Consider the following 23628-nt stretch of genomic DNA (forward strand, 5'->3'; position numbering starts at 1 on the left):
GACATTTCTTGATCAAATGAGCCCTTTTTCTGCAGAGTGGCTACAAAGTGCTGGATTCCAAGGCTAAACTGAGCCTTAGTAGGTCACACCTGGCTCCTAATCCTGTGGTTTTCCTCCTGAGGTAAGAGGGGAGAGTCTTGCAGAGCCTTTGGCTTGTGAGTCTGGGGTTCAGCTTTGTGGGGGAGGAGGAGCAGTGGTTTTAGGGGGGATTCCCTGCCCGTTCCTCCAGAGCATCCCCCAGCTCTGCAGCACCACAGCGATGGCACACCTTTGATGATCACACTTAATTAAAAGCTTACCCAGGTGGTGTTCAGCACCCTCAGGGGTCCCACACGTAACCTCCCCTGAATAAACTGAAACTTTGGTGTGACAGTTTCAGGAAAATGAAAACCAAACCCCAAAAAACACTTCCAGATTTGTACAAGATTTTGTCTGTGTAGTTTCCCCCCCTTTTTTTTTTCTTCTTTTTTTTCTTTTTTTTATTCCCCCCTGGAAGGAATTTTGCAGTGGAAAGCAGAGGCCAGTTTTTGCAGCACCTGCAGCTGGGCAGCTCAGGACAGGGAGGAGCTCAGGAAGGGATCAGGGCCATGTCTGAGCTGTGACTCAGTGCCTGTGCAGTGAATTTAGGTGCCTTTTATTCAGAGATCGCACCACATTTCTGTGCTGATTTGCACTGAAGACCCTCAAATCCCACTTGAATGTAATTTTTGCCCCTTCAATCCTCTGGTCTGATTCCCAAGCAACTCCCCCTGTCCACTGCGGGTTCTCTGGAGCTCGCAGGGGCAGAGACAGATCCCACCTGAGTGAAATCCAGAGGCGAGGAAGCACCAGAGGGAAGAGCAGCCGGGTCTGTGAGCAGGGAGGGTCCGTCTGCATGAGCAGAGAGAGCTCAGATTCCCTCTGGCTTCTGGCAGCAAGTCCCAGCCTGGCCACGGAAGGGCTGGGATTCTGCAGCAGGCACAGGATCACCAGGAGATGAAGAGGAGCTGAGAGGGAGGAAGGTTTGCAGCAAAGCCTTTCCAGCCCCCGGAGGTGAGTGCCAGCCCCCCTGGGAGCAGCAGGGAAAGGAGAGTGGGCTGGGAGGCAAGAGGGGAAAATCTGAACGCCACGCTGGCAGCAGGAGACCTGGGAAGGAGTGAGAGCTTCCAGCACTTCTCCTTGAGCTGGGTGTGAGAGCTGGAGTGCAGCTGGTGCTTCTGAGGTGTCTGTGGAGCAGTAAGAATGGGGTTTGGATACTGGTGGGGACTTGGAACAGCTGTGGAGCCTCTCCAGGGACTGGAAAAAAAGGTCCCCATGGATGGGATTTACTCCTCGGCGGGAGGAGATGGGCAGGACGTGACCAATGACACCAGCTGGGCAGAGGAAAGCAACTCCAAGCTGTCCTCCCGTGTGGTGACAGCAACCTTACTCCTCCTCCTCATCCTCTCCACGCTCCTGGGGAACACCCTGGTGTGCGTGGCCGTGGCCAAGTTCAGGCACCTGCGCTCCAAGGTCACCAATTCCTTCGTCGTCTCCCTGGCGGTGTCCGACCTGCTCGTGGCCGTGCTGGTGATGCCCTGGAGGGCTGCCACCGACGTGCTGGGCTTCTGGCCCTTCGGGGGGGCTTTCTGTGATGTGTGGGTGGCCTTTGACATCATGTGCTCCACGGCCTCCATCCTCAACCTGTGCATCATCAGCCTGGAGCGCTACTGGGCCATCTGCAGCCCCTTCCGCTACGAGAGGAGGATGACGCGGCGCGGGGCCTTCGTCATGATCGGGGGGGCCTGGCTGCTGTCCCTCCTCATCTCCTTCGTCCCTGTGCAGCTCCAGTGGCACAAGGACCGTGGGACATTAAAGCAGCCAGGTTTTAACGCCTCCGGGGAGGAGGAGAGCTGTGCTCCCAGGCTCAGCAGGCCCTACGCCATCTCCTCGTCCCTCATCAGCTTCTACATCCCCGTTGCCATCATGCTGGTGACCTACACCCGCATCTTCCGCATCGCCCGGCGCCAGATCCGCAGGATCTCCTCCCTGGAGAGGGCCCTGGGACACGCCCAGAGCTGCCACAGCCCTCGGGAAGCCTCCCCGAAGAGCTCCTTCAAGAAGGAGACCAAGGTCCTCAAGACCCTCTCTGTCATCATGGGCGTCTTTGTCTGCTGCTGGCTGCCCTTCTTCGTGCTCAACTGCGTGGTGCCCTTCTGCGAGCCCGGCCTCCACGGGCCAGGAGAGCTTCCCTGCGTCGGCCAGGGCGTCTTCAACACCTTTGTCTGGTTTGGGTGGGCCAACTCTTCCCTCAACCCCATCATCTACGCCTTCAACGCGGAATTCCGGAGGGCTTTCGCCGCCCTCCTGGGCTGCGCCGGCAGCGCCGTGGAGACACTGACCCTCAGCAACGAGCTGGTGTCCTACCACCACGACACCGCCTTCCAGGGGGAGCTGGTGACCCTCAGCTACCCCCAGCTTCTCCCCCACGCTGTTCTGGGGGTGGAAGACACCGAGGGCTCCTCGGAGAAGGTTTCCCGGGTCTCCTCACCCTCGCTGGGGAAGGTCCCACCTCCCGCCAGCAATGCCTTCCACTGAGAGCTGGGAAAGGGAGAAGGGTGGTGGGATGATCTCCAGGAGAGATGGGAGCTGGGACACTGTTGCCATCACCTGTTTATCCAGGAGTCTGTTTGCATTACTAAGTGTGGTTCTCCAGGTGGCTCCAGGGGCTCAGATCCCTGTTTTTGTAACTCAGTTCCGGATCCAGCCCGGGTGGGATCAGTGTTTGCTGCTTTCTTTAGCTGATCCATGGAAAAAAAAAAAAAAAAGAAAAAAACCCCAACACCACCTGCAAAAGATGTAAATGGAGGGGCTGGAATTCCTCTTTCCTGGTGACTTCAGCTGAGAAAGCAAAGACTTGTGTGGTCATGGAGTAAAACCCGGCTGTGACTGTGGGGAGAGGGGGTGCTTTGGGCACTGCCCGTGTCCTGTGACCATGGCCCAAATCCAGCTGGTCGCTGGTCCCAGGCTGGTAAATGGGCACTGGCCAAATCCAGCTGCTCCCTGGGTGCCAAGTGCTGCTGGTAGAGCTGGAGAATCCTGCCTGGAGCTCGGTGGGATGTGCTCTGCAGCAGCTTTAGCCAGGGAAACCCGCTTCCTCAGTGGGCTGTGCAGGAAGGAGGTGATGGATTTGCCTGGATAATCCCTTTGGCTCATCTCTGGCTGTGTCTGCTGCTCAGGCAGATTCTCCTGCAGCTCTGGACAGGCACCTTCACTGGACCCCGGGGGCTGTGCTTGGGAGCAGCTTGTCTGCGTTGCAGGAAGGATTTGACAGGATGAGGGGCTGCTCTGGCCATGGAATGGGAATCAGCCTCTCTGAGCTGGGACATGCACAGCTGAGGGCGGCCTGGGCTGGACAGAAACTGTGTTTTAACCCCTGGACGTTGGGCTGTTTGCTTGGAGCCTTTGGGAATGAGGGAGTCTGAGCCCTTCAGAGGGTAGAGGAGACAAGCAGATGTAAAAGCAAGAGCACTGCTCTGGTCGCTGTGCCTCCACCACATCTTCCATCAGCCAGATCCTCCTTATCCGAGACTGTTTCATCCCCCTTGTACTTTGTTCTCCCTCTAATTCCCTTCCTCCCCCATTTCATTAAGGTTCCATCCGCTCAGCCTCCCTTGCTGCCTCATTTCAATAATAAAGGCTCCTTACGAGCCCTCCTCGCTCCCCTGTGCTCCCTAATCAGCCTCTGGGAGCTCGCGTCTGATAACCGGGGGCAGGAACAGCCCCCAGCGTTTCATTCCGGCTGTGACGGGTGACTCGGGGAAGGTGTTTTGATCCGTGCCTGGTTAAACCCCCTCAGCAGCGCCCGGCACATCCGCGTCGTCTTGGATCCCAGACATCTTTAGCTCCCTGGCACGGCAGAAAAGCCTCTCCCCCTCCCCAGGAAACGGGAACAAAGGGGAAAATCAGCGAGTGAGAATTACGGAGTGATGGTAATTGTTAAACAGAGCCCAGCTACAGACGAGTTACAGCGTGGGAGGGGAGCAGAGCTCACAGCAGCTCCGAGGTGGGCGCTTGGATTTTCCTAGGGAAGGACTGGCAAGGCTCAAATCCGTGTACAACCACGTCCCCGGGGGGCTGCTGTCCGTCCATCCCGTCCATCCCCAGCACAGCCATCCCGTCCATCCCCAGCACATCCATCCCATCCATCCCCAGAGCATCCCTGCCGTCCATCCCCAGCACATCCATCCCGTCCATCCCCAGAGCATCCCTGCCGTCCATCCCCAGCACATCCATCCCGTCCATCCCCAGCACATCCATCCCATCCATTCCCAGCACATCCATCCCATCCATCCCCAGCACATCCATCCCGTCCATCCCCAGCACATCCATCCCGTCCATCCCAGAGCATCCCTGCCGTCCATCCCCAGCACATCCATCCCGTCCATCCCCAGCACATCCATCCCATCCATCCCCAGCACATCCATCCCGTCCATCCCCAGAGCATCCATCCCATCCATCCCAGAGCATCCCTGCCGTCCATCCCCAGCACATCCATCCCATCCATCCCAGAGCATCCCTGCCGTCCATCCCCAGCGCATCCCTGCCGTCCATCCCCAGCACATCCATCCCGTCCATCCCCAGCGCATCCATCCCATCCATCCCCAGCTCATCCATCCCGTCCCGGGGCGGTGCGGGGCAGTGATGCCTGGCCGGAGGAGCCGGGACGGAGCGGGAGGAGCCGGGATGGAGCGGGAGGAGCCTGGACCGAGCGGGAGGAGCCGGGATTGAGCAGGAGGAGCCGGGACCGGGCGCAGGCGCCGCACCGGCATCCGCTGCTCCGGCCGGGCCTGGCGGTGAGAGCGGCGGGGGGAGCCCGGCTTGGAGGGGCCGGGGGAGCCGGGGGGAAGGACCTGGGGGGGGGGGAAGGACCTGGGGGGGTCCGAGGGAGCGCGGGGGATGCGGGGATGGAGGTGATGGGGGGCAGGAGTGCGGGGATGTGGGGCGGGAATGGGGTGATGGGGAGCAGGAGGCAGCACGTGGCGCTGGGCAAAGGGGGGGCAGCGGTGGGTGGGGGGGGCGCGGGGGTGTCGGGGGGTTCGCGGGGGTGTCGGGGGGTTCGCGGGGGTGTTGGGGGGTGCACGGGGGTGTACAGGGTGCTGGGGGGCTGCGGGGAGCAGCGGAGGGGGTGCGCAGGGGTGTCGGGGGGCGCAGGGGGGAGGGAGGGGGTGCAGAGGGGTGCGGAGGGCAGGGTGGGGTGCTGGGGGAAGGGAGGGGGTGACAGAGCAGGTTGGGGTGCTGGGGGTGCTTAGGGGAGGGAGAAGAGTGCACAGAGCAGGATGGGGTGCACAGGGAAAGGAGAGGGTGGGGGGGTGCACAGGGAAGGGGGATAACGGGGGGCACAGAGCAGGATGGGGTGCTGGGGGTGCACGAGGGTCACACAGGACCCCGGGGGTGCACAGAGAAGAGGATAAAGGGGGCACAGAGCAGCAGTGGGTGCTGGGGGTGCACAGGGGTTTTGGAGGGTGCACGTCGTCATGCAGGACCCGGGGGTGCACAGGGAAGGGAATAAAGGGGTCACAGAGCAGGATGGGGTGCCGGGGGTGCACAGGGAAAGGAGGGGGTATGGGGGGTGCACAGGGAAGGGGGATAATGGGGGGCACAGAGCAGGATGGGGTGCTGGGAGGGCACAGGGGTTTTGGGGGGTGCACGAGGGTCACACAGGACCCCGGGGGTGCACAGGGAAGGGGGATAACGGGGGTCACAGAGCAGGATGGGGTGTGGGGGGTGCACAGGGAAAGGAGGAGGGCACATAGGGGTGCACAGAGCAGCAGTGGGTGCTGGGGGTGCACAGGGTTTTTGGGGGGTCACACAGGACCCCGGGGGTGCACAGGGTGGGTGGGAGCCAGGGCTGCAGGTGGGTAACAGAGGGTGGGTGGGGTTTGCAGGGGTGCTGGCACCCACGGGGGCCTCGTGGCCGCCCCTCCACGCTCCCCCCGTCCCTCCCCAGGGCCCCCCATCCCGCTGGCACGCTGGCGCTGCGCCCCATGGACGGCGTGTTCCTGAACCCCAACGAGGATGAGTTCGTGGGCAGGATCTCCGAGGAGCTGGAGCACTTCATGGAGCAGGGGCAGCACCACAGGTGGGGGTCTGGCCGAGGGGGCAGGGGGTCCCTGTGTGACCTGACCCTCTCCCTGCCACCCTCTGCGGTCCCTGGGCGAGGACACCCTCCAGGGGTGTCGTGACTCATGTTTTGCATTTTCTGGGGTGAAAGCAGCAGCATTTGGAGCCTGGCTCCAAGGTTTGTGTGGCTCAGAACTTCCCTGTGGGCCAGGGAGCAGTGTAGGATCTGCCATGGACCCTCCTCTGTTCCCACTCCCCGTGGGCACTGGTGGCTTTTACACCCTGCATTTACCCCGACCTACCCCCTGATCCAGTGACCTTTGAAGCCCTTGAGGTGGCCAAAAAGAGGGTGCTGGGCAGGAGCAGGGCTGGGATTGCTCAGTTCAGTTCCCTGCCAGCTTGCGATGACCTTTAAATATTTGTTTCGCTGCTTTTGTTTTATAAACCTTTGGCAGGGAAGTCACCTGGGCAGTTGTCAAACACTGGGGAAGGAAACTGAAGTGGGAAAAAAACCTTCTGGATGCAGGGAAATTGAGTTGTTGATTTATCCATTCATGTTTTGCTGCTGGGTTTTGGAGCACACTCGGAGTGGGAGCAATGGGACCAGTAGCAGCCTTCTGCTGGTGCTTCCCAGCCTTTCCCCCATGGATGTAGGCCAGGACCTGGGATAAGGCATTCCCAGCTGCCCCATGCTCCAGAGCTGCCTGCAAAGAAAGTGTGTCTGGCTCCACATCTGGGATAGAGAAGGGATTTGGGCTCTTTTCATAAAGTCCTACTTGGCTTTTGGGCTCCAATTTAAGCCCTGGACTGGGACTGACTTGGGAGAGAGGTGGTTAAATTTTTGCTTTGTTTCCATCCTTTTCCCTCCTGCAAGTTGCTGGTGCCCTGAGCCCTCTCTGCCTTTCCAGGGTGCTCCTGTTCCCCCCTCTGTCCAGTCGCCTCCGGTACCTGATCCATCGGACCGTGGAAAACATGGATTTGTTGAGCAGCTTCTCGGTGGGGGAAGGCTGGAGGAGGAGGACGGTCATCTGCCACTCAGCTGTGAGGTTGGTGGGCTTGGGGTGGTGCTGCTTCTCCTGGGGCTTTGTGGAAGCTGACAGGAATCCTGGAATGGTTTGGGTTGGAAGGGACCTTAAGGCTCATCCAGTTCCATCCATGGGCAGGGACACCTCCCACTAGCCCAGGTTGCTCCAAGCTCCGTCCAGCCTGGCCTTGGACACTTCCAGGGATCCAGGGGCAGCCACAGCTCCTCTGGGAATTCCATCCCAGCCCCTCACTGCCCTCACAACCAAGAATTCCTTCCCGATATCCCATCTAACCCTGCCCTCTGGCAGTGGGAAGCCATTCCCTGTGTCCTGTCCCTCCATCCCTTGTCCCCAGTCCCTCTCCAGCTCTTGGAGCCCCTTCAGGCCCTGGAAGGGGCTCTCAGGACTCCCTGGATCCTTCCCTTCTCCAGGTGAACCCCCCCAGCTCTCCCAGCCTGGCTCCAGAGCAGAGGGGCTCCAGCCCTTGGATGGATCCCAAAATTTCCCTGGTGTTTCTCCGTGGGGTCTCCTTTACCAGCAGCACCTTCCATCCCTAACAGGACGAGCAGCACTTTCCCCCGATGCTTTCCCTCCTTTTCCCCTTGCAAACACCACGTCCCCTGGGTGTTGTTCCGTGTTCCCCTCGCTCACATCTCCCCCCTTCCCTTTGCTCCCAGGCTGCCCAGCGAGACCAGTGACCCAAAGCCCGGCCCCACCCTGGCCCGGCCCCACCGCCCCACACAGCCCTGGGGCCGGGGGGGCCGGGGGGCCCGGCCCAGGCACGGAGGGGACACCCATGGGGACACCTCCCGGGCCTGCGTGGGCTCTGGCAGGATCACCAGGCCCCCCAGGAGGAAGCCAGACAAAGCCCTGTACGTGCCCAAGGTGACGAGGAAGAAGGCGAACTGGAGGGAGCGGGACGGCCCCGGAGAAGCCGGAGGGGACGCGGCGCAGGGAGATGAAATCTGCCCCAAAAATTCCACGGGGGACGCCCGGGAGGAGCTGGGCAAGTCTGGAGAAGGCCCAGGGGGTGTCCCTGTGGCTCTTGGAAAGCAGCAGGAGCCCGGTGAAGGAAGTTTTTCGGGAAAAACTGACGCTGACCCCCACGCTGAGCGTCCTCCGTGCGGTACAGTCGTCCCGTCCTTAGGGAATAGCAACGATTCCTCCGAGCAGGAAAGTCGGGATAAAGACTGTTGTGATTCCCTTTCTTCTGGGCACAGTAAACCCCCACCTTCCAAGGCAGAAGAGCAAGGTCTGAGCCGTGACAACACTGTTGTAGCAGAAGGCAGCGAATTCCTGCGAGACGGAGACCAAGCCAGCGGGAATGCCGGAGCGTTGGAGAGTGGGAAAACCTCCCTGCTGGAAAACTGTGGTGGCAGCTCCCGTCCAGACCCGGCTGTGGCCGAGCCCCTGGTGCTGGAAAACCAAGATAAGAGCAGTGCTGCTGCCAAGAGCCTGGAGAGCAGCAGGAACCTGCCAGCACCTGCAGAGCAGGGCAAGGTCTCCGGGAATTCCTCCACGCTGGAAAGCCAAGATCGGGAGCGCCCAAGTGCGGAGCAGAACCCCCTGGAAGTGCAGAGTGAGCCTCTGGCTGCGCCTGAGCTGGGTGTTGGTGGTGACCCATCAGCTCCTGAGGAGCAGGGGGAGCACTGGGTGGATGCTCCGGGGCAGAGCCACAGTGGGAAGGTGCTCCTGGAGGAGGAGGAGGAGGACAAGGAGGCCTCGGATGTGGCCGATGTGCCCTGGAGGGAGCTGCAGGAGGAGAGGGGGAGCAGGCAGGAGCAGAGCAGCCTGGAGGACGACTGCACTGCAGAGCTCTTGGCAGAGGTAGAGTTTGGCTGCGGGGAGGGCAAATTTTGGGGGAAAACTGGTGGCTGAGGGGAGGGAACGTCCCGTGGGAGGAGGGTCCCTGTGCTGGGAATGTCCCGGTTTGCAGCGGCCGAGGGGAGGGCTGTGCTTGGAGGGGAAACCCTGAGGTTTTAATTTGATTTAATAATCACCCCCTTTGGTGATTGTTCCTCCTGGATCTCCTCAGATCATGGGGAACCTGACGGTGAAGGACATCAGCATCGAGAGGATCAGCGTGGACTATTCCAGCTACGGCGAGGGCCAGGTCAGCGAGGGGGATTTCGGCCACGTCACCGAGATCTACGACTTCCCCTCATCCCTGAAAACGGAGGATCTGATGGAAATGTTCTCAGATTTCCAGTGAGTACCCTCCTGAGCTCAGGGAGCAGCATCCGGGTCGGAATCTGCAGCAGAACCGGGTTAACCCTGAGTTTTAGTTTCCCCTTCGTGTCTTACACTATTTCCGAGCCTCAAAGGAGGCTTTTCCTGCAGTTCACACGGAATTTAAAGCCCAGCTGGTGCTCCAGGGCTCTGTCACACACACAGTTATTGACACCCAGGCTCCTCCTGGCTCCAGGTGATTTTAGGAGCTGCCTGAGTGAAGTGAGGTTCTTCCCTCAGTGTTTGCAAGGAAAAAGGGCTCGATCCTGCTCTTGGAGATGAGATTTGTTGTGCAAATACCTGGAGTGAGGTTGGAGCAGTGGCAGGAGCAGGACAAAGTTCAGTGATAACGGGGTTGAGTCCAGCTCTGAGTTCCTCTCACTCCTGCCAGGTGGATAAAGGCCCCTCTCCCTGTTTTCTCTCCCCATCCTCCTCCTCCCTCGGGATAATGAGTGGATTAGATGGGAACATTCACTGGGGATCCCTTAGATTAAACCCCCTGAATTACATTTAATTCTCTTTGTAGTTTTTCCACTTGCTGGGAGTGCAGCTGAGCTGAAAATTGGGGGGTTCCCACCCGAGCAGTCACCTGCTCCCAAACTCCCATTTTCCACTGACTTTATTGGATTTTCCCATCAGTCTCTTCACCCCGAGCTTTGTAAACCACTTTTATCAATCATTTCCTTGTTATTGTTGTGTCTCAGCAGTCGGGGGGGTGTTTGCAAAGCACTTCACAAATGACAATATTTTTGTGCTGCAAGACACAGTCCCTGAAATTGAGGTTGATTTTTGGCCAGGGTTTATTTTTTTTTTTTTTTAAGAGGAAAAAGGAGTTTCGTGGTCTTGAAAGGGGCACTTTTAATGTGCTCTCTTCCTTCTTTTCCTTCCCTCATTTAAAATGGGGATAATGCTTTGAAAAGCTGCCTCCATGAAAATAAATCCAATAGATACTAAATGCTAATAAATAAATAATTAAAATGACTGAATATTCCTGGCAGCTCCGGGGGGGGGCTGCTGGGTTTTATTGTGGGTTTAGTTTTTTGTATATTAATTAATCTTTTATTGCCTTTCAGCGAGAGTGGTTTCAAAATCCAGTGGGTGGACGACACCCACGCCCTGGGAATCTTCTCCAGCCTTTCCACAGGTATTTGGGGGTGGGATTGGGGGACCCCCCAGAGCTACTGGGGTGTTTTCCTTCCTGTTCTCTTCCAGCTGGGAAGGATTTGGAGCCTTGGGAAGCTGGAATTGCTGTGGGGCTGGGTGGAAACTCTGCCTTGCCAGAGCAGCGGGTTTTTAATTGCCTTGGATAAAAGATAAAGAATCAGGACATTTCTGTGCTGCTCTCCTGGAAATTAATGGTTTTCCATCTTTTTTTTTCCTCCTGTAACCGGACAAAACTCCCCCAAACACTCGGGAACCTCCCAGGGAGTGGGGTGGCACCAAAATTCTGGGGAAAACTGCCCTTTTTTTGGGGGACAACCCCCCCCCCTGAGCTCAGAGAGGTTCCCACGTGGATCCCAACAGCTCCTGGGCTTTTCCTGGCACTCAAAACAACGGCAAAACCCTTCCAAAAGAACATCTGCATCTCTTCTGGGCTGGTTTTGTGTCGTATTCTGATTTTTTGGGTGGTTCTTTGCAGCATCTCAAGCCCTGGGCCGCCGTTACCCCTGTCTGAAGATCCGGCCCCTGGTCCACGCCAGCAAACAGTCCAAGCTCAGGGCCCTGCAGCGACCAAGTAAGACAAGGCTTCAAAATTCACTTTATTTCTTTTTTTTTAGCTAATATTGGTATGTTCTTTTTAATTTTTTCATGATAATTTTCGTGTTAATTTTTTTTGTTATTTTCTTTTTTTATGTTTTTTTTTTGTTATATTTTTATGGGTTTTTAAAAATTTTTTTACCTTTTTTTTACATTATTTGCGTTTTTTACTTTTACTATTTTTCCAACTTTTTTTTACTTCTTTTCACTTTTTTCCTTTATTTTACTTTGTATTACTTTTACTTTATTTTATGTGTTTATTTTACTTCATTTTACTTTCTTTTACATTTTTACTTTCTTTCACATTTTTAGTTTAATTTTACTTTATTTTTCTTCATTTTTTTCATTTTTCTTCATTTTATTTTAATTTACATTTTTACTTCATTTTAGGTTTTTACTTTACTTCAATTTACTGTCTTTTACATTTTTATTTTCTTTTACATTTTTAGTTTAATTTTACTTTATTTTACTTTATTTTATTTTTCTCCATTTTTTTCAGTTTTCTTCATTTTACTTTAATTTACATTTTTACTTCATTTTAGGTTTTTACTTCATTTTATTTTCTTTTACATTTTTAGTTTAACTTTACTTATTTTACTTTATTTTTCTTCATTTTACTTTATTTTACATTTTTACTTCATTTTTTGTTTTTACTTTATTTTACTTAATTTTACTTTCTTTTACATTTTTACTTCCTTTTACATTTTTAGTTTAATTTTACTTTACTTTATTTTTCTTCATTTTTTTTCATTTTCCTTCATTTACTTTATTTTACATTTTTTACTTCATTTTAGGTTTTTCCTTTATTTTCCTTTATTTTCCATTTTTCATTTATTTTCCATTTTTCCTTCATTTTCCATTTTTCCTTTATTTTCCATTTTCCCTTTATTTTCCATTTTTCCTTTATTTTCCATTTTCCCTTTATTTTCCATTTTTCCTTTATTTATTTTCCTTTATTTTCCTTTATTTTATTTTCCTTTATTTTCCTTTATTACTTTCCTTTTCCCATTTCTTTCATTTTTCACTTTTTCCCCCTTTTCCTTTTTTTTTCCCCTTTCCCTTTCCCCCTTCCCCCTTTTTATCTTTCCTCCCCCTTTTTTTATGCTGCCTTTTTCCCTTCTAAAATTAACATTACACCTCATGGTCGGAATCATTTTATTCAGTACCAGGTGAAGGAAACCAAAATCTGGTGAAGCTGAGCCATATGAACATTATTTTACTGATTTCAACCCCTCAAAAATCAGATTATGATCAGTTCTGTTCGCAGGAAAGAAAGGCCAGGAACCTTTTTTAGCAGCAGAGACTTGCAATGTCCAACTCCTGTTATTTGCCAGTTCACTGCAGTGGAAACAATCCCAAAATTAACGCTCTAAAGCCACAAGTTCCTGAGTTTTTAAGAACTTCTGGAGGCAAAGGACACGTCCAAAAATGAGATTTCTTTGCTGTCTCCCCTTCGTTGTGAATCAGGCTATAAACTCCTCCTGGGGAACGTTAGAAATTCCATTTGCATTCCCTTTAAATTGAATTTTTCCACGTAAAAATTTGGATTTTAATGGGCTGAGAATGTCTCTTTTTTGGTTTTTTTTTTAAACTTTATTACTGAAACTTAATAAAAACCAACAAGCCAAGCCCCCTTTGCTGTCCAGATAATAACTCTGCAAACAGTTGCTGATAAAGGATGAGGTAATTCCCAAATCCGGATTCCTGGTCAAAGTTTGGAATATTCACCCCTTCCATTGGTGGCTCCCAAAAAATGGATGTCCCAAAGCAGCTGGAATATCGAGATATTATTTAAAATGCAGATTATTTTGTCCCTGGTTTCTGAGGATTTAGAAAAGACTCCTCCCTTTTTCCTGGTTTCTATGGATTTAGAAAGGGATTATTCCTTTTTTCCTGGTTTCTGAGGGTTTAGAAAGGGATTCTTCCTTTTTTTTGTGGTTTCTGAGGATTTTCCTTTTTTTCCTGGTTTCTGAGGATTTAGAAAGGGATTCTTCCTTTTTTCCTGGTTTCTATGGATTTAGAAAGGGATTCTTCCTTTTTTCCTGGTTTCTGAGGATTAAGAAAGGGATTCTTCCTTTTTTCCTGGCTTCTGAGGATTTAAAAAGAATTCTTCCTTTCTTCTCATTTCTGAGGATTTTCCTTTTTTCCTGGTTTTTGAGGATTTAAGCTGCTGGCTTTAATTACTTGAAACAAAAAATCAAACTTTGCTCAGTTGAAATGAAAAATCCCAACTTTGCTGTGCAAGGGATAAACCGGGATGAATTTTGCCCGGAATGGTTGGGATAAACAGTTCCTGGAAGAGAAGGGGGGGGGGGGGAGAACAATTTTCTCCCACAATAATAATAATAATTAAAAAAAAAAAAAGACCTGGAGAGCTTTATTGTGGTTAAATAACTTTATATAGAGTTTCCATCTGGGATGTGTGGAGTCGTGTCATTCCTAAGGGATAGGGAAGAGGTGGATTTGCTGCATCCAAGCACCCAGCTGAGTGTTTTTCCCCCTGTTTTTTCCCAGAACTCCTTCACCTGGGGAAGGAGCGGCCGCAGACGGACACGGCCGTGGCCAGGAGACTCGTGTCCCACGCCCTGGGCTGGAGGCACAGGCAGCAGGAAGGCTCAGGAGCTGAAGTTTTCCAGCTGGAAACCTCGGACCAGCAGGAATAAAGAAAAAAAAAAAAAGCCCCTCGGCTCCCCCCTCCCTGTCCCCCTCCATCCATCCCCTCCCCAAAAAAAAAACTGCTGTAAAGATGAGCATGGCTGTGCTGTCCAACTGCATGTGGAGCAGGGAGGTGCCAGGGGAGGGGGGTTCTCCTTGGGATCAGCACCATCCTCCTGGAGTTGGGAAGGAAGGGGGGAGTTTAGTGGTCGTGGGATTTTTGGGAGCGTTTTTTTTTTTGTTTCCAAAGCCCCGATTGCTCACCTGGGGCTTTCCAGAAAAGCCTCCTCTGGGGTTTGGAGAAAAACAAACAAACAAACAAAAAAAATATAATTCATTAAGAGTTAATTCATTAAGAGTAAGGGGATTTGGGTTTTGTTGGCCAAAATTCCAGCTGGGGGTAAGAGCAGGAGTTCAAAAAGCTGTTCCACGTTTATACCTTGTTGTAATGTTATTGTTGAGATATCCCATAAAACTGCCAGGCAGTGGATGCAAGTGAGTTCAGGGGTTTTTTTTCCATGTTTACACAGCCTGGAGTTGCCCTGTTAAGCAAGGAAAAGTTGCCACGTGCTCCTTAGGAAAAGAAAAAAGCAGAACTTGCCTGTTCTGGTTGGCCCAGAGCCTGGTTTAAGGTGCTGGAAAACCCTTTGGCTCTGCTCGTGCTCCAGATCTGGAGGGAAAAGATGGAGTTTTCCAACTTAAGAGGAGGCTAAAAAAAACCCTTTGCCAGGTGATAAATGGCCTCAGCAGGATAATTCTGCAGCCTTTGAGCCTCACAGCACCCCTGTGAGGTAGGTTTTGGGGAGCACAAGTTGGCAGCCAGTTCTAATCCCCCGTGGATTAATCCCCTGGTCAGCTCTAAAATTCAGCTGCTTGTAGAAGTCTTCCATACAGAGGGAAAAAAAAACCCCAATAAACCAACACTAAAGTACCAGGAATTGTGAGTTTTCACGGAGTAGAGATCCACAAGTGGCATTTAAACCATTTTTTTTGGTTTTTTGTTTGTTTTTTTTTTTTTTTCTGGGTCAGAAGGTTTTTATTCAAGTAGCTGTGCCTGGAGATGTGGAGCGAGGTGTGTCCTCAAACGAACAGAGGAGCACGGGGGTAGCACCATGAATTTCCAGTGGGGCCGGTGCAGATCCCTGGGGATGAGAGCCAGGAATTCCCTCTGTAAGGAAGAGCCACGAGACAATGCCTTAAAACTAATTCATCCGTGGAAGAGAAGACAGGGAATGTCCAGCCTGGGAGGCGAGAGCTGGGCGGGTGTGGAGTTTGTGGGGTGGATGTTGGGATGGGAATTCCCAGTTTCCAGCCGGGAATCTGCAAAGTTCTGGGTGTCCGAGGCGGGTGGAGGAGCTCCAGGGAGCTCCAATGCTCTGTTGGAATCTTGGAATCTGTTCTGCTCCTCTTCCAGAGGTCGCTGGGTTTGGACTGTTGGACCCGAGAGTGTCGCTGCGGAATTAAATTATGCTTTACGCTGTTCTGCTCAGAAAAAAAAAGCTGCTCCTTTTTTTTTTTTTCCCCCCTTTTTTTTTTTTTTTTTTTTTTTGTGTGTGTGTGTGTGGTTTTTTTTTTTTTTTTTTTTTCCACTTTCCTTTCTTTGTATTTCTTTGCTGAGCTGGAGCCTGAGGAGGAGGAGGAGCTGTGCAAGAAGCAGCAGCACAAACGTTCGGTGCGTGGAAAAGAGCTCGAAGATGCCAAATGAAGGCCTTGAGAGCGAAGGGTGAAGCCACTTTTTGGGGTTGTTGGCGCCCAAACGAAGGCAAGGCGGCTGTGAGGGGACACAGAGTGGAGGGAGGAACCTTTGGAGGAGGTTGGAGTGGGGAGGACACGGAGCCAAGGAGGGTTTGGGGCTCCGGAGCTGCAGGAGGGGTGGGGAGCGAAGGCGTCTGCAGGAGAGAATTCACCTGGAGATTCGGAGCTGGAGCGTTTCCTTGATTTCCTGGTGGTGCAGTGGTTTGGGAAGGAGCAAGGCAGGAGTCCTGCCTTCTTTAAATAGTGGGGAGGGGGGGTCCCATTACCGGGTGGCCACTCTGTTATTTGTGAGTCCGCTGAAGTGGTCGAATTTCTGCTCCGTTTCCTCGCTGAAGGAACCACCTGGGGGGGCACAGAGGGGGCACAGGGTGAGTGAGGGGAAGCAGAAGCAGCTCAGGGCACAAAGAGCAGGCAGAGAACAGTGGAACCTGCTGGGGAAGGGAGGGGCTCAGAGATTCTCCTGGGCTAATTAATTTGAATTTTAATTGAATTTTACCATAACTGCAACAACCGGTGTTAAAAACACTCTTATCTTAGAAAGCCCCAAACTTACTTCCATTTTAAAATGGTCCTGATAATGGACTATTTCCATTTTAAAATGGTCCTGATAATGGACTATTTCCATTTTAAAATGGTCCTGATAATGGACTATTTCCATTTTAAAATGGTCTTGGCAAGTGACACGTTTAAACCGGTTTGCCTCTGATATTTCTGAGATAAAAAATTCCAAAGGATAATGTTTTATATTATTCCAAGAGAACACAGAGTTTCCCCTGATCTTCCAGCGACAGCAGAGCATTTTAATGCCTGGACTGAGCTCCACCTATTCTTATTTCTTTTTTTCAAGAGGGGAGAAGCTTTGGGGTCTGAAGAGGTTCAGTGCCAGGCTGGTAAAGGAATTTGAGTCTGGGGAGAAGGTGTTTGCCAAGCCGGACCTACAGAGGCAAAACCACTCATTTCCTCGTCCAGCTGGGGCATCTTTATCCCTGTTAGGCCCGAGCTGAGGGGTTTAAGCCTGGCCCAAGGCCAGCAGGCTCTCACCTATGTGGCAGCTGTACATCCAGATGCGCTGCCCGTCGTAGCGGCTCCGGCACTTCATCACGTTGTTGGAATAATCCGACTCGGCCACTTCGTAGTTGGGGTTGATGACGACCTGGGGAGGGAGGGGAGAAGCACAGGGGGAGGTTATTTAAAGAAGGAGGGCTTGGGGGGGGGGGGGATGCAGAGTCAGCTGGTTTGTAACAAATCGAGGTTTTTACAGTGGGGAAAAAAAAAATCATTCGCTTTGCGGGGAAACGGGAACTGCTCGGTTAAAGCAGGTCAGACACGGAATCCAGGATGGTTTGGACTGGAGGGGGTGTTAAAGCTCATCCAGTTCCACCCCCTGCCATGGGCAGGGACACTTTCCTCTAGCCCAGGTTGCTCCAACCTGTCCTTAGACACTTGCAGGGATGGGGCAGCCACAGCTTCTCTGGGAATTCCATCCCAGCCCCTCCCTACCCTCCCAGGGAAGAATTCCTTCCCAATATCCCGTCTAACCCTCTGGCAGTGGGAAGCCATTCCCCCTTGTCCTGTCACTCCATCCCTTGGAAATAGTCTCTCTCCATGTTTCATGTTGGCCACAATTTGTGGAAGGCCACAATTGAGTCGCTCCAGGCTGAACAATCCCAGTTCTCTCAGCCTTCCCTCCTGGCAGAGCTGCTCCATCCCTCTGACCAACTAAGACCCCCAAAATCTCCCCTCCAACCCCTTTTTTCCATTTCACACAGCGCAGACGAAAACAATTCCTCTCCCTTCCCTCCCCTCCAGAGCAAGGGGCTGTTTTTAGAGCCAAAGAATTCCCCCCACTCCCCTCCCCAGAGTGCCCAGACCGGAGGCACGGCCTGAGCTCCTGCAAACACCCCACAAATAACACGGTTTGATCCCCAAATTCAGGGAGTGTTCCTCACAAACAGCTCCAAAACAGGACACCAGTGGAATGTTGTGCATCTGGAACGTGCCAACAGCATCAGCTGCTCCTGGGCTGGTTGGGACATGGAATTTTGAAGGCTATAAGACGTGGTTGTTGGCCCTGATTTGTCACTTGGAGGTGTGTGTTGTAGGGAATCCTCTCCCTTTTGGGCATCCCGGGAATATAATCTCTTTATAATCAGAAGCAGGAGGTGTACAAATAAACAGCTTTAGATAAACTCTTGTCAGGGTGGGTAAGATAAAAGCCACGGGAGTGCCTCCAACCCTCTTCTCCTCACCTGGAAAAGGTAATCTCCAGGTGGGACGTCGGTGATGTCGATCCACTGGCAGTCGATGTCGTGCCGATACACGTCCCAGCAGCCCACGGTGATCCCCTGCTCCCCAAAATTGGCACACTCGTACTGCTTCTGCACATCTGAGCCAGAAAAAGTTCAAGGAACAAAGTGTTACACCCCTGGCAAGGCGGGCTGGGTGTTCCCCCTGAGGAATTCCTGGGTGTTCCCAGCTCTCCTGGGGATGGGATACGGGGGCAGTGTTTGGGATGAGATTTAACACAGCGGTGTCTTCGCTGCACAGAGGGAGCTGCCACCTTCCAACCTCATCACCTGGAGGCACATTTTGGAATTCCTCGCTTGACAGGGGTCAGAAAAAGCACAGTTTGGGTTTTGGGGCAGCTCCGAGTAGGGACGGAGGGAATTGAGACTGACCATCCATCTGTCTGTTCATCCTTCCATCCATCCATCCACCCACCCATCACCTCAGGGCTGGTTTCTGGCTCCTGCCAGGCCACATTTAGCCCTTGGAAGCCCCGGGGACAGGGATAAATTCCCAGCTCCCAGGGCTCTGGCACACACCTGCTTCACATTCCGTGTCCTCCAGGCAGAAACTGGCTTTGTGTCCCTCGGCCACCTTGGTGCCATTGAGGTTCAGGAGGTCGTAGTGGGTGAAAACCTCCATGCTGTGGTAGTGCCTGAGGGTCACAGACAGGGACAATTATCCTTAGAAATGAAATAAAAAGGGAATTAAAGGCAAAACAGCCCTTTAATTACCAGGTCGAAAGGGCTACAGGAAGTGGGGTGGGAGAAACCACAGCCAGGGAATGTTCCCCTGGGGATAATCCTGTGTGGCACCATCACCCATCCCAGCTATGGGAATGTCTATCCCAGCTCTGGGAATGTCCGTCCCAGCTCTGGGAATGTCCATCCCAGCTATGGGAATGTCTATCCCAGCTATGGGAATGTCTATCCCAGCTATGGGAGTGTCTATCCCAGCTATGGGAATGTCTGTCCCAGCTGTGGGAATGTCTATCCCAGCTATGGGAGTGTCTATCCCAGCTGTGGGAATATCTATTCCAGCTATGGGAGTGTCTATCCCAGGTATGGGAGTGTCTGTCCCAACTATGGGAATGTCTGTCCCAGCTCTGGGAATGTCTGTCCCAGCTCTGGGAGTTGCACAGCTCAGCTCTGAGTGAGGCAAAGGCACAGACAGGCCCTAAATCAGAACCAATTGCTTAAGAATTAAATAATAAAAAAAGGGAAAAAAAAAGGAGGAAAAAAGTGCATAAATCCTCTCCTTTCCAGCTGTAAAAATAATCAAGCCTTAAAAACTTCCTATCGCCATAATTGCACTTGGATTTACAGATGAAGGAGGAGCAAGGAAGGAAGGGGAGGAAATTTTTCCTTTTTACCTCCTCCTGCCTTTCCCCTGACTTACAAAAAAAACCAAAAACAAACACATAAATTCCCATCAGCCAGAAGTGAATCACTTTTCACTCCCTGCTCCAGGTCTTTCCCATTTTTGTCCCGCTTCCACATCCAAAGGCAGCCGAACAGGAGCTCGCAGTGCTGGAGGGAAAGCAGAGGCACAGGGCCGTGCATTTGGGGCACATTTGGCTGCCTCTGCTCGGAGCTGGAGGCTCTCAGGTCTGACTCAGATGCTGAACTATGTCTGAACCACTCCGAGGGGTGTTTGCATTCTGCTGTTTACAGACTGGAAAGACTGAAGAGGAACTGAGTTCATCCTCCTCCATCTGAACAGAATCCACTTTTGAGGCACAGACGGCTCGTGGCCTTTCCCTCAGCCTTTCCCTGTCTCACCTCACTTCCAAGTGCCCCCTCATCCCCGTCTCACCTCGCTCAGCTCTTTATAAAGACTACAAAGAACTCTTAGATTTGAGAATATTCTTGCGCCAGGGGCAGGACAGGAGCTGTGCACTGAGTCACTTCTCGGCCTTTTACCCCAAAGGAGAGAAAAATCAACCTTGTACCAGCCATCATTCCACAAGCAAAGCACCTGGATGGCTTCCAGCTCCTTTTCCTCCCTTGGTTCAGCTGAAAGTGTCTTTGCCCCTCAAAAGTGATGCATTTATGGGGGTGAATTTACTGTTGGTCAAAAAATAAGCACAAAACCATCTCCCAGCTGTTTTAGTGGAGTGGGGATGCATTTAAAAATGCAGAATTGACAGGATTTTTGGGGTTCTTTTCCAGGGGAGGGAAGCAGCTCAGGTGGCTGCACCTTTCTACACCTGGTGGGTGTGTGGAAAGATGGGTCCTGTCTGTACATACGAAGGTATCACAGGATCATGGGTTGGAAAGGACCTCAAAACTCATCCAATTTGAGGAGTATCAGGATCTGCTGACCCAGGGGCAGCTTCTCTTGGTGTTGAGGGGCATTCAGAGATCACAGAATCCCAGACTGGTTTGGGTTGGAAGGGACCTTAAAGCTCATCCAGTTCCACCCCCTGCCATGGGCAGGGACACCTTCCACTGGACCAGGTTGTTCCAGCCTGGCCTTGGACACTCCCAGGGATGTGTCATGGATACAGTGCCCTTGGCCAGACACCTCTGCCAAGGAAAGCTCCACACTTGCCTTGTTTCTATCCCATTCTCCACAAGGTGCTTTCCCTGCTCTCGGGGGGCGACAGTGACCCCGGCACACATCACAGCCCCGCACCCACAGCCCCAGCACCTCCTCCCCGTGCTCCCACAGCAGGACAGCCCCCCAGGCAGCAGGAAGGGGTGGGGGGAGAGCCCAGCTGAGGCACCCACCGGTGGCAGTCGTGCCAGACCCAGGCGTGGCGGCCGTTCTTGGGGCGGAAGTCGGACTGGCCGTTGTTGTGGATCTGGGAGGAGAAGCGCAGCAGGCGCCGGTACCCCGAGGTGATGGAGGTGTTGGCAGCAGAGCTGGCCAGGCAGTTCTCCTCCAGGGCACACTGCAGCATGAACATGGGCCTGTCCTCCAGGTAGGCCGTCTGCTCCACCAGCTCCGCGTTCAGCACCAGGTCGGGGGCGGCTGGGGGGAAGGAAGGGGTTAAATGGGCTAAAAACACCCCACGAGTGTCTGCCAGAGGTGAAGGTCAGCCCCTTCCTCACCCTGTGCTCCTCAGCCTCGGCAGCAGCAGTTTGAGTCACGGAATCACAGGATGGGTTGGGTTGGAAAGGACTTTAAGCTCATCTGATTCCCGCTCCCCTGCCATGGGCTTGGGTTGGAAGGGACCTTCAAATCATCCAGTGCCACCCCCTGCCATGGGCAGGGACACCTCCCACTAGCCTAAGTTGCTCCAAGCTGGCCTTGGACACTCCCAGGGATGGGGCAGCCACAGCTCCTCTGCCCTCAGAGGGAAGAATTCCTCCCCTGCATCCCACCTATCCCTGCCCTCCGGCAGTTGGAGGAGGAAGAGCTGCGGGTGTAACTATTCACCATATGTGAACAGCTGACCTTAAAGCTCATCTCATTCCCACTTCCCTGCCATGGGAAGGGACACCTTCAACTATCCCAAGCTGCTCCAACCTGGCCTTGGACACTTCCAGTGGATGGAGCAGCCACAGCTCCTCCGGGAGTAAGAACCCGCCGCTGTTTTGCCACATCCCAGGTACAACACAGGTCGCCCCGTTCCCTCTGGGAATCTCGGGGCAGACACCGGTGGCCAGGTGCAATAAACCCTGAGTTACTCACTCTCTGAGCAGGACACCCCAGCTCCAAACCTGCCCCCTCCCCTGGGGCAGGACACGTGGGCTCCGTCGTGCCGGCAGTGGGCCAGCGACATCTCCGTCCCCGAGCACTTCACCCCGCTCATGACCACGCTGTCGGCGCTCACGTCCCCGTGCCAGTACCAGGTTTCCTGGACAGAAAGGCACAAAAAAAAGGCGTCTCACACACTCCTCAGGGTTTAGTGGGCACTCTGAGGAATATTTACCCCCCTGTAACCTGGGACTGTCCCTCTGGTGAAGGTCGGTGTGAAAGCCCACGCCGTGCAGGAGGAGGATCTCAGTGGACTCAGGGAAGCAGAAGGCTGATTAACCCAGATTTTAACCCCAGTCCCATATTCCCCACCCTAAACATCTCAGCAAATCTTTCTCCTTGTTTTTGATCTGGCTTAAATCTCCCCTTGTTTTTAATTCCACCCTGGCGAGTTCATCCCGGGGCTCTTGGAAGTCATCAGGGCTGTGCCTCTGGGAGAGGTGCCCAGCATTTAAACCACATCTGCCTTGTGACATCTGGGCACTTGGGAGGGCCACGAGCAATGCCAGGGGTTCTGCTTGCACAAGGAGGGGAGGCAGAGTTACAGCCATGCTGGAAATGCCAGTGGGAACAAGGAATTTGAGGAGTATCAGGACTAACAGGATCTGCTGACCCAGGGGAGCACCTCTTGGGGTTGAGGATTCAGAGATCACAAAATCCCAGACTGGTTTGGGTTGGAAGGGACCTTAAAATCACCCAGTTCTACCTCCTGTCGTGGGCAGGGACACCTTTCACTAGCCCAGGTTGCTCCAACCCGGACTTGGACACTTCCAGGGATGGGGCAGCCACAGCTTCTCTGGGAAATCCTTTCCAGGGCCTCCCCACCCTCATAGGGAGGAATTTCATCCCAATGTGCCACCTAACCCTCCCTCTGGCAGTGGGAAGCCGCTGTGTGTCCTGTCACTGCAGTTCCTGATGAAGTTCCCTGCTCCTCTTCATCCCCCAGTTACACCAAACCCATGGGAAACGTCACTTAATTAACTCACAAACTCAAACCCTGATGGCACAGCTTTGGTGGACGGTGGGGGGGCGGGGAGGGGGAGGAAGAAAGAACTTAAAAAATCCCATCAGATCTCTCAGTGTCAAAACTGGGAGCCCGTTTCCAGGAAAAGAAAACCCATGTGTGCCATGGCTCCCATGGCAGGAGGCTGTCTGGGAGCGCTGCACACACAGCCTGCCCTGTTCTGCACACTGGGGCTTTATGCTCCTGGAGCTGGGGCAGCATAAGGGCCTTTTCTGTTCCGAATTCCAGCAGCCTCAGCTAAAGGAAAAAATGTCTTGTTCCCTGCTGGACTCTCAGGGCTGTGCCAACAGAGCCAGGCCAGTGCTCAGGGATGTGGGTGTTCTCTGGGATCTGCAGGGGGGAAGCAGCTGGAGGAACCAGTTGGTGCAGGGGAATCCTTCCTGCTGGATTTCCAATCCCTTGGGGAGCTGCAGATCCCCTCTCTGGCCATGAAAAATGGTTGGATTGGTTGGAATCTACTCAAGACCCAGTGTGTGCCGTGGGTCATCGATCCCAGAATGGCCTGGGTGGGAGGGGATCCCAAAGATCTTCTTGTTCTACCCCCCCTGCCACAGGCAGGGACACCTTCCACTAGCCCAGGTTACTCCAAGCCCTGTCCAACCTGGCCTTGGACACTTCCAGGGCTGGGGCAGGCACAGCTTCTCTGGGAAATCCTTTCCAGGGCCTCCCCACCCTCCTCCTGGACACTCGGTCACTGCTCAAAGACAAACTCAGGGAAACCTGAGCCTGGAGCAGGACAAAAACAACAGCTTTGCCCAGAGCTGCAGCAGCTCTGGGCTGCTCCAAACCTCCCTCCTCGTGGCTCTTGTGCAGTGGGGTTTAACCCTCGGGGTCTCTCCAGCTCGTGCCTGGAATTTGAGTGCTGCAGTTGGGGTTGGTTTTCTGGATAAACCTTCCTCCTCCTCCAGCACACCTAACCCATCCACAGGGGTACAAAACCCAGGGAGGGGAGGGCTCAGGGGCTCACCTGGAGGGTGTCAGGTGCCACCATGGCCTCCTAAACCTTCCTCCTCCTCCTCCTCCAGCATCTCCAAACCCACCCACAGACACCCAAAACCCAAGCAGGGGAGGGTTCAGGGGCTCATCTTGAAGGTGAGGCTGTCAAAGTCC

The 23628-nt window shown here is 53.2% G+C and overlaps 3 protein-coding genes across 4 annotated transcripts in view; 2 read left to right on the plus strand and 1 right to left on the minus strand.

Moving 5' to 3' along the window:
• The first annotated feature begins 1293 nt into the window (after positions 1 to 1293).
• Positions 1294 to 2556, plus strand: LOC113984229 (D(1) dopamine receptor-like). Its single transcript, XM_027714079.2, has one exon. It carries the CDS (start codon positions 1294 to 1296, stop codon positions 2554 to 2556), a length of 1263 nt encoding a protein of 420 aa, XP_027569880.2.
• Positions 2557 to 3932: 1376 nt separating this feature from the next.
• R3HCC1 (R3H domain and coiled-coil containing 1) lies at positions 3933 to 14680 on the plus strand. Of its 2 annotated transcripts, none has more exons than XM_039387052.1 (8): positions 3933 to 4024; positions 5969 to 6100; positions 6990 to 7127; positions 7784 to 8933; positions 9142 to 9314; positions 10409 to 10479; positions 10975 to 11070; positions 13608 to 14680. In XM_039387052.1, exons 1-8 carry the CDS (start codon positions 3948 to 3950, stop codon positions 13754 to 13756), a joined length of 1986 nt encoding a protein of 661 aa, XP_039242986.1. In that variant the 5' UTR covers positions 3933 to 3947; the 3' UTR covers positions 13757 to 14680. The 2 variants fall into 2 exon arrangements, with proteins under 2 accessions (XP_039242986.1, XP_027569825.2); XM_027714024.2 differs by lacking the exon at positions 3933 to 4024 and adding an exon at positions 4764 to 4814.
• Positions 14681 to 15388: 708 nt separating this feature from the next.
• LOXL2 (lysyl oxidase like 2) overlaps positions 15389 to 23628 on the minus strand; it is a 47901-nt gene continuing 39661 nt past the window's right edge. Inside the window, exons 10-15 of the mRNA XM_039387047.1 lie at positions 21429 to 21594; positions 20522 to 20765; positions 18329 to 18444; positions 17753 to 17889; positions 16545 to 16656; positions 15389 to 15845 (exon numbers count right to left, since the gene is read on the minus strand). Of these exons, the coding sequence (XP_039242981.1) occupies positions 15766 to 15845; positions 16545 to 16656; positions 17753 to 17889; positions 18329 to 18444; positions 20522 to 20765; positions 21429 to 21594 (855 nt within the window). The 3' untranslated portion in view covers positions 15389 to 15765. The remainder of the gene's footprint in view (positions 15846 to 16544; positions 16657 to 17752; positions 17890 to 18328; positions 18445 to 20521; positions 20766 to 21428; positions 21595 to 23628) is intronic.

This window comes from Pipra filicauda, unplaced genomic scaffold, assembly GCF_003945595.2.
Source record: "Pipra filicauda isolate LSUMZ 115617 unplaced genomic scaffold, ASM394559v2 scaffold527_size357992_pilon, whole genome shotgun sequence".
Lineage (NCBI taxonomy): Eukaryota > Metazoa > Chordata > Aves > Passeriformes > Pipridae > Pipra > Pipra filicauda.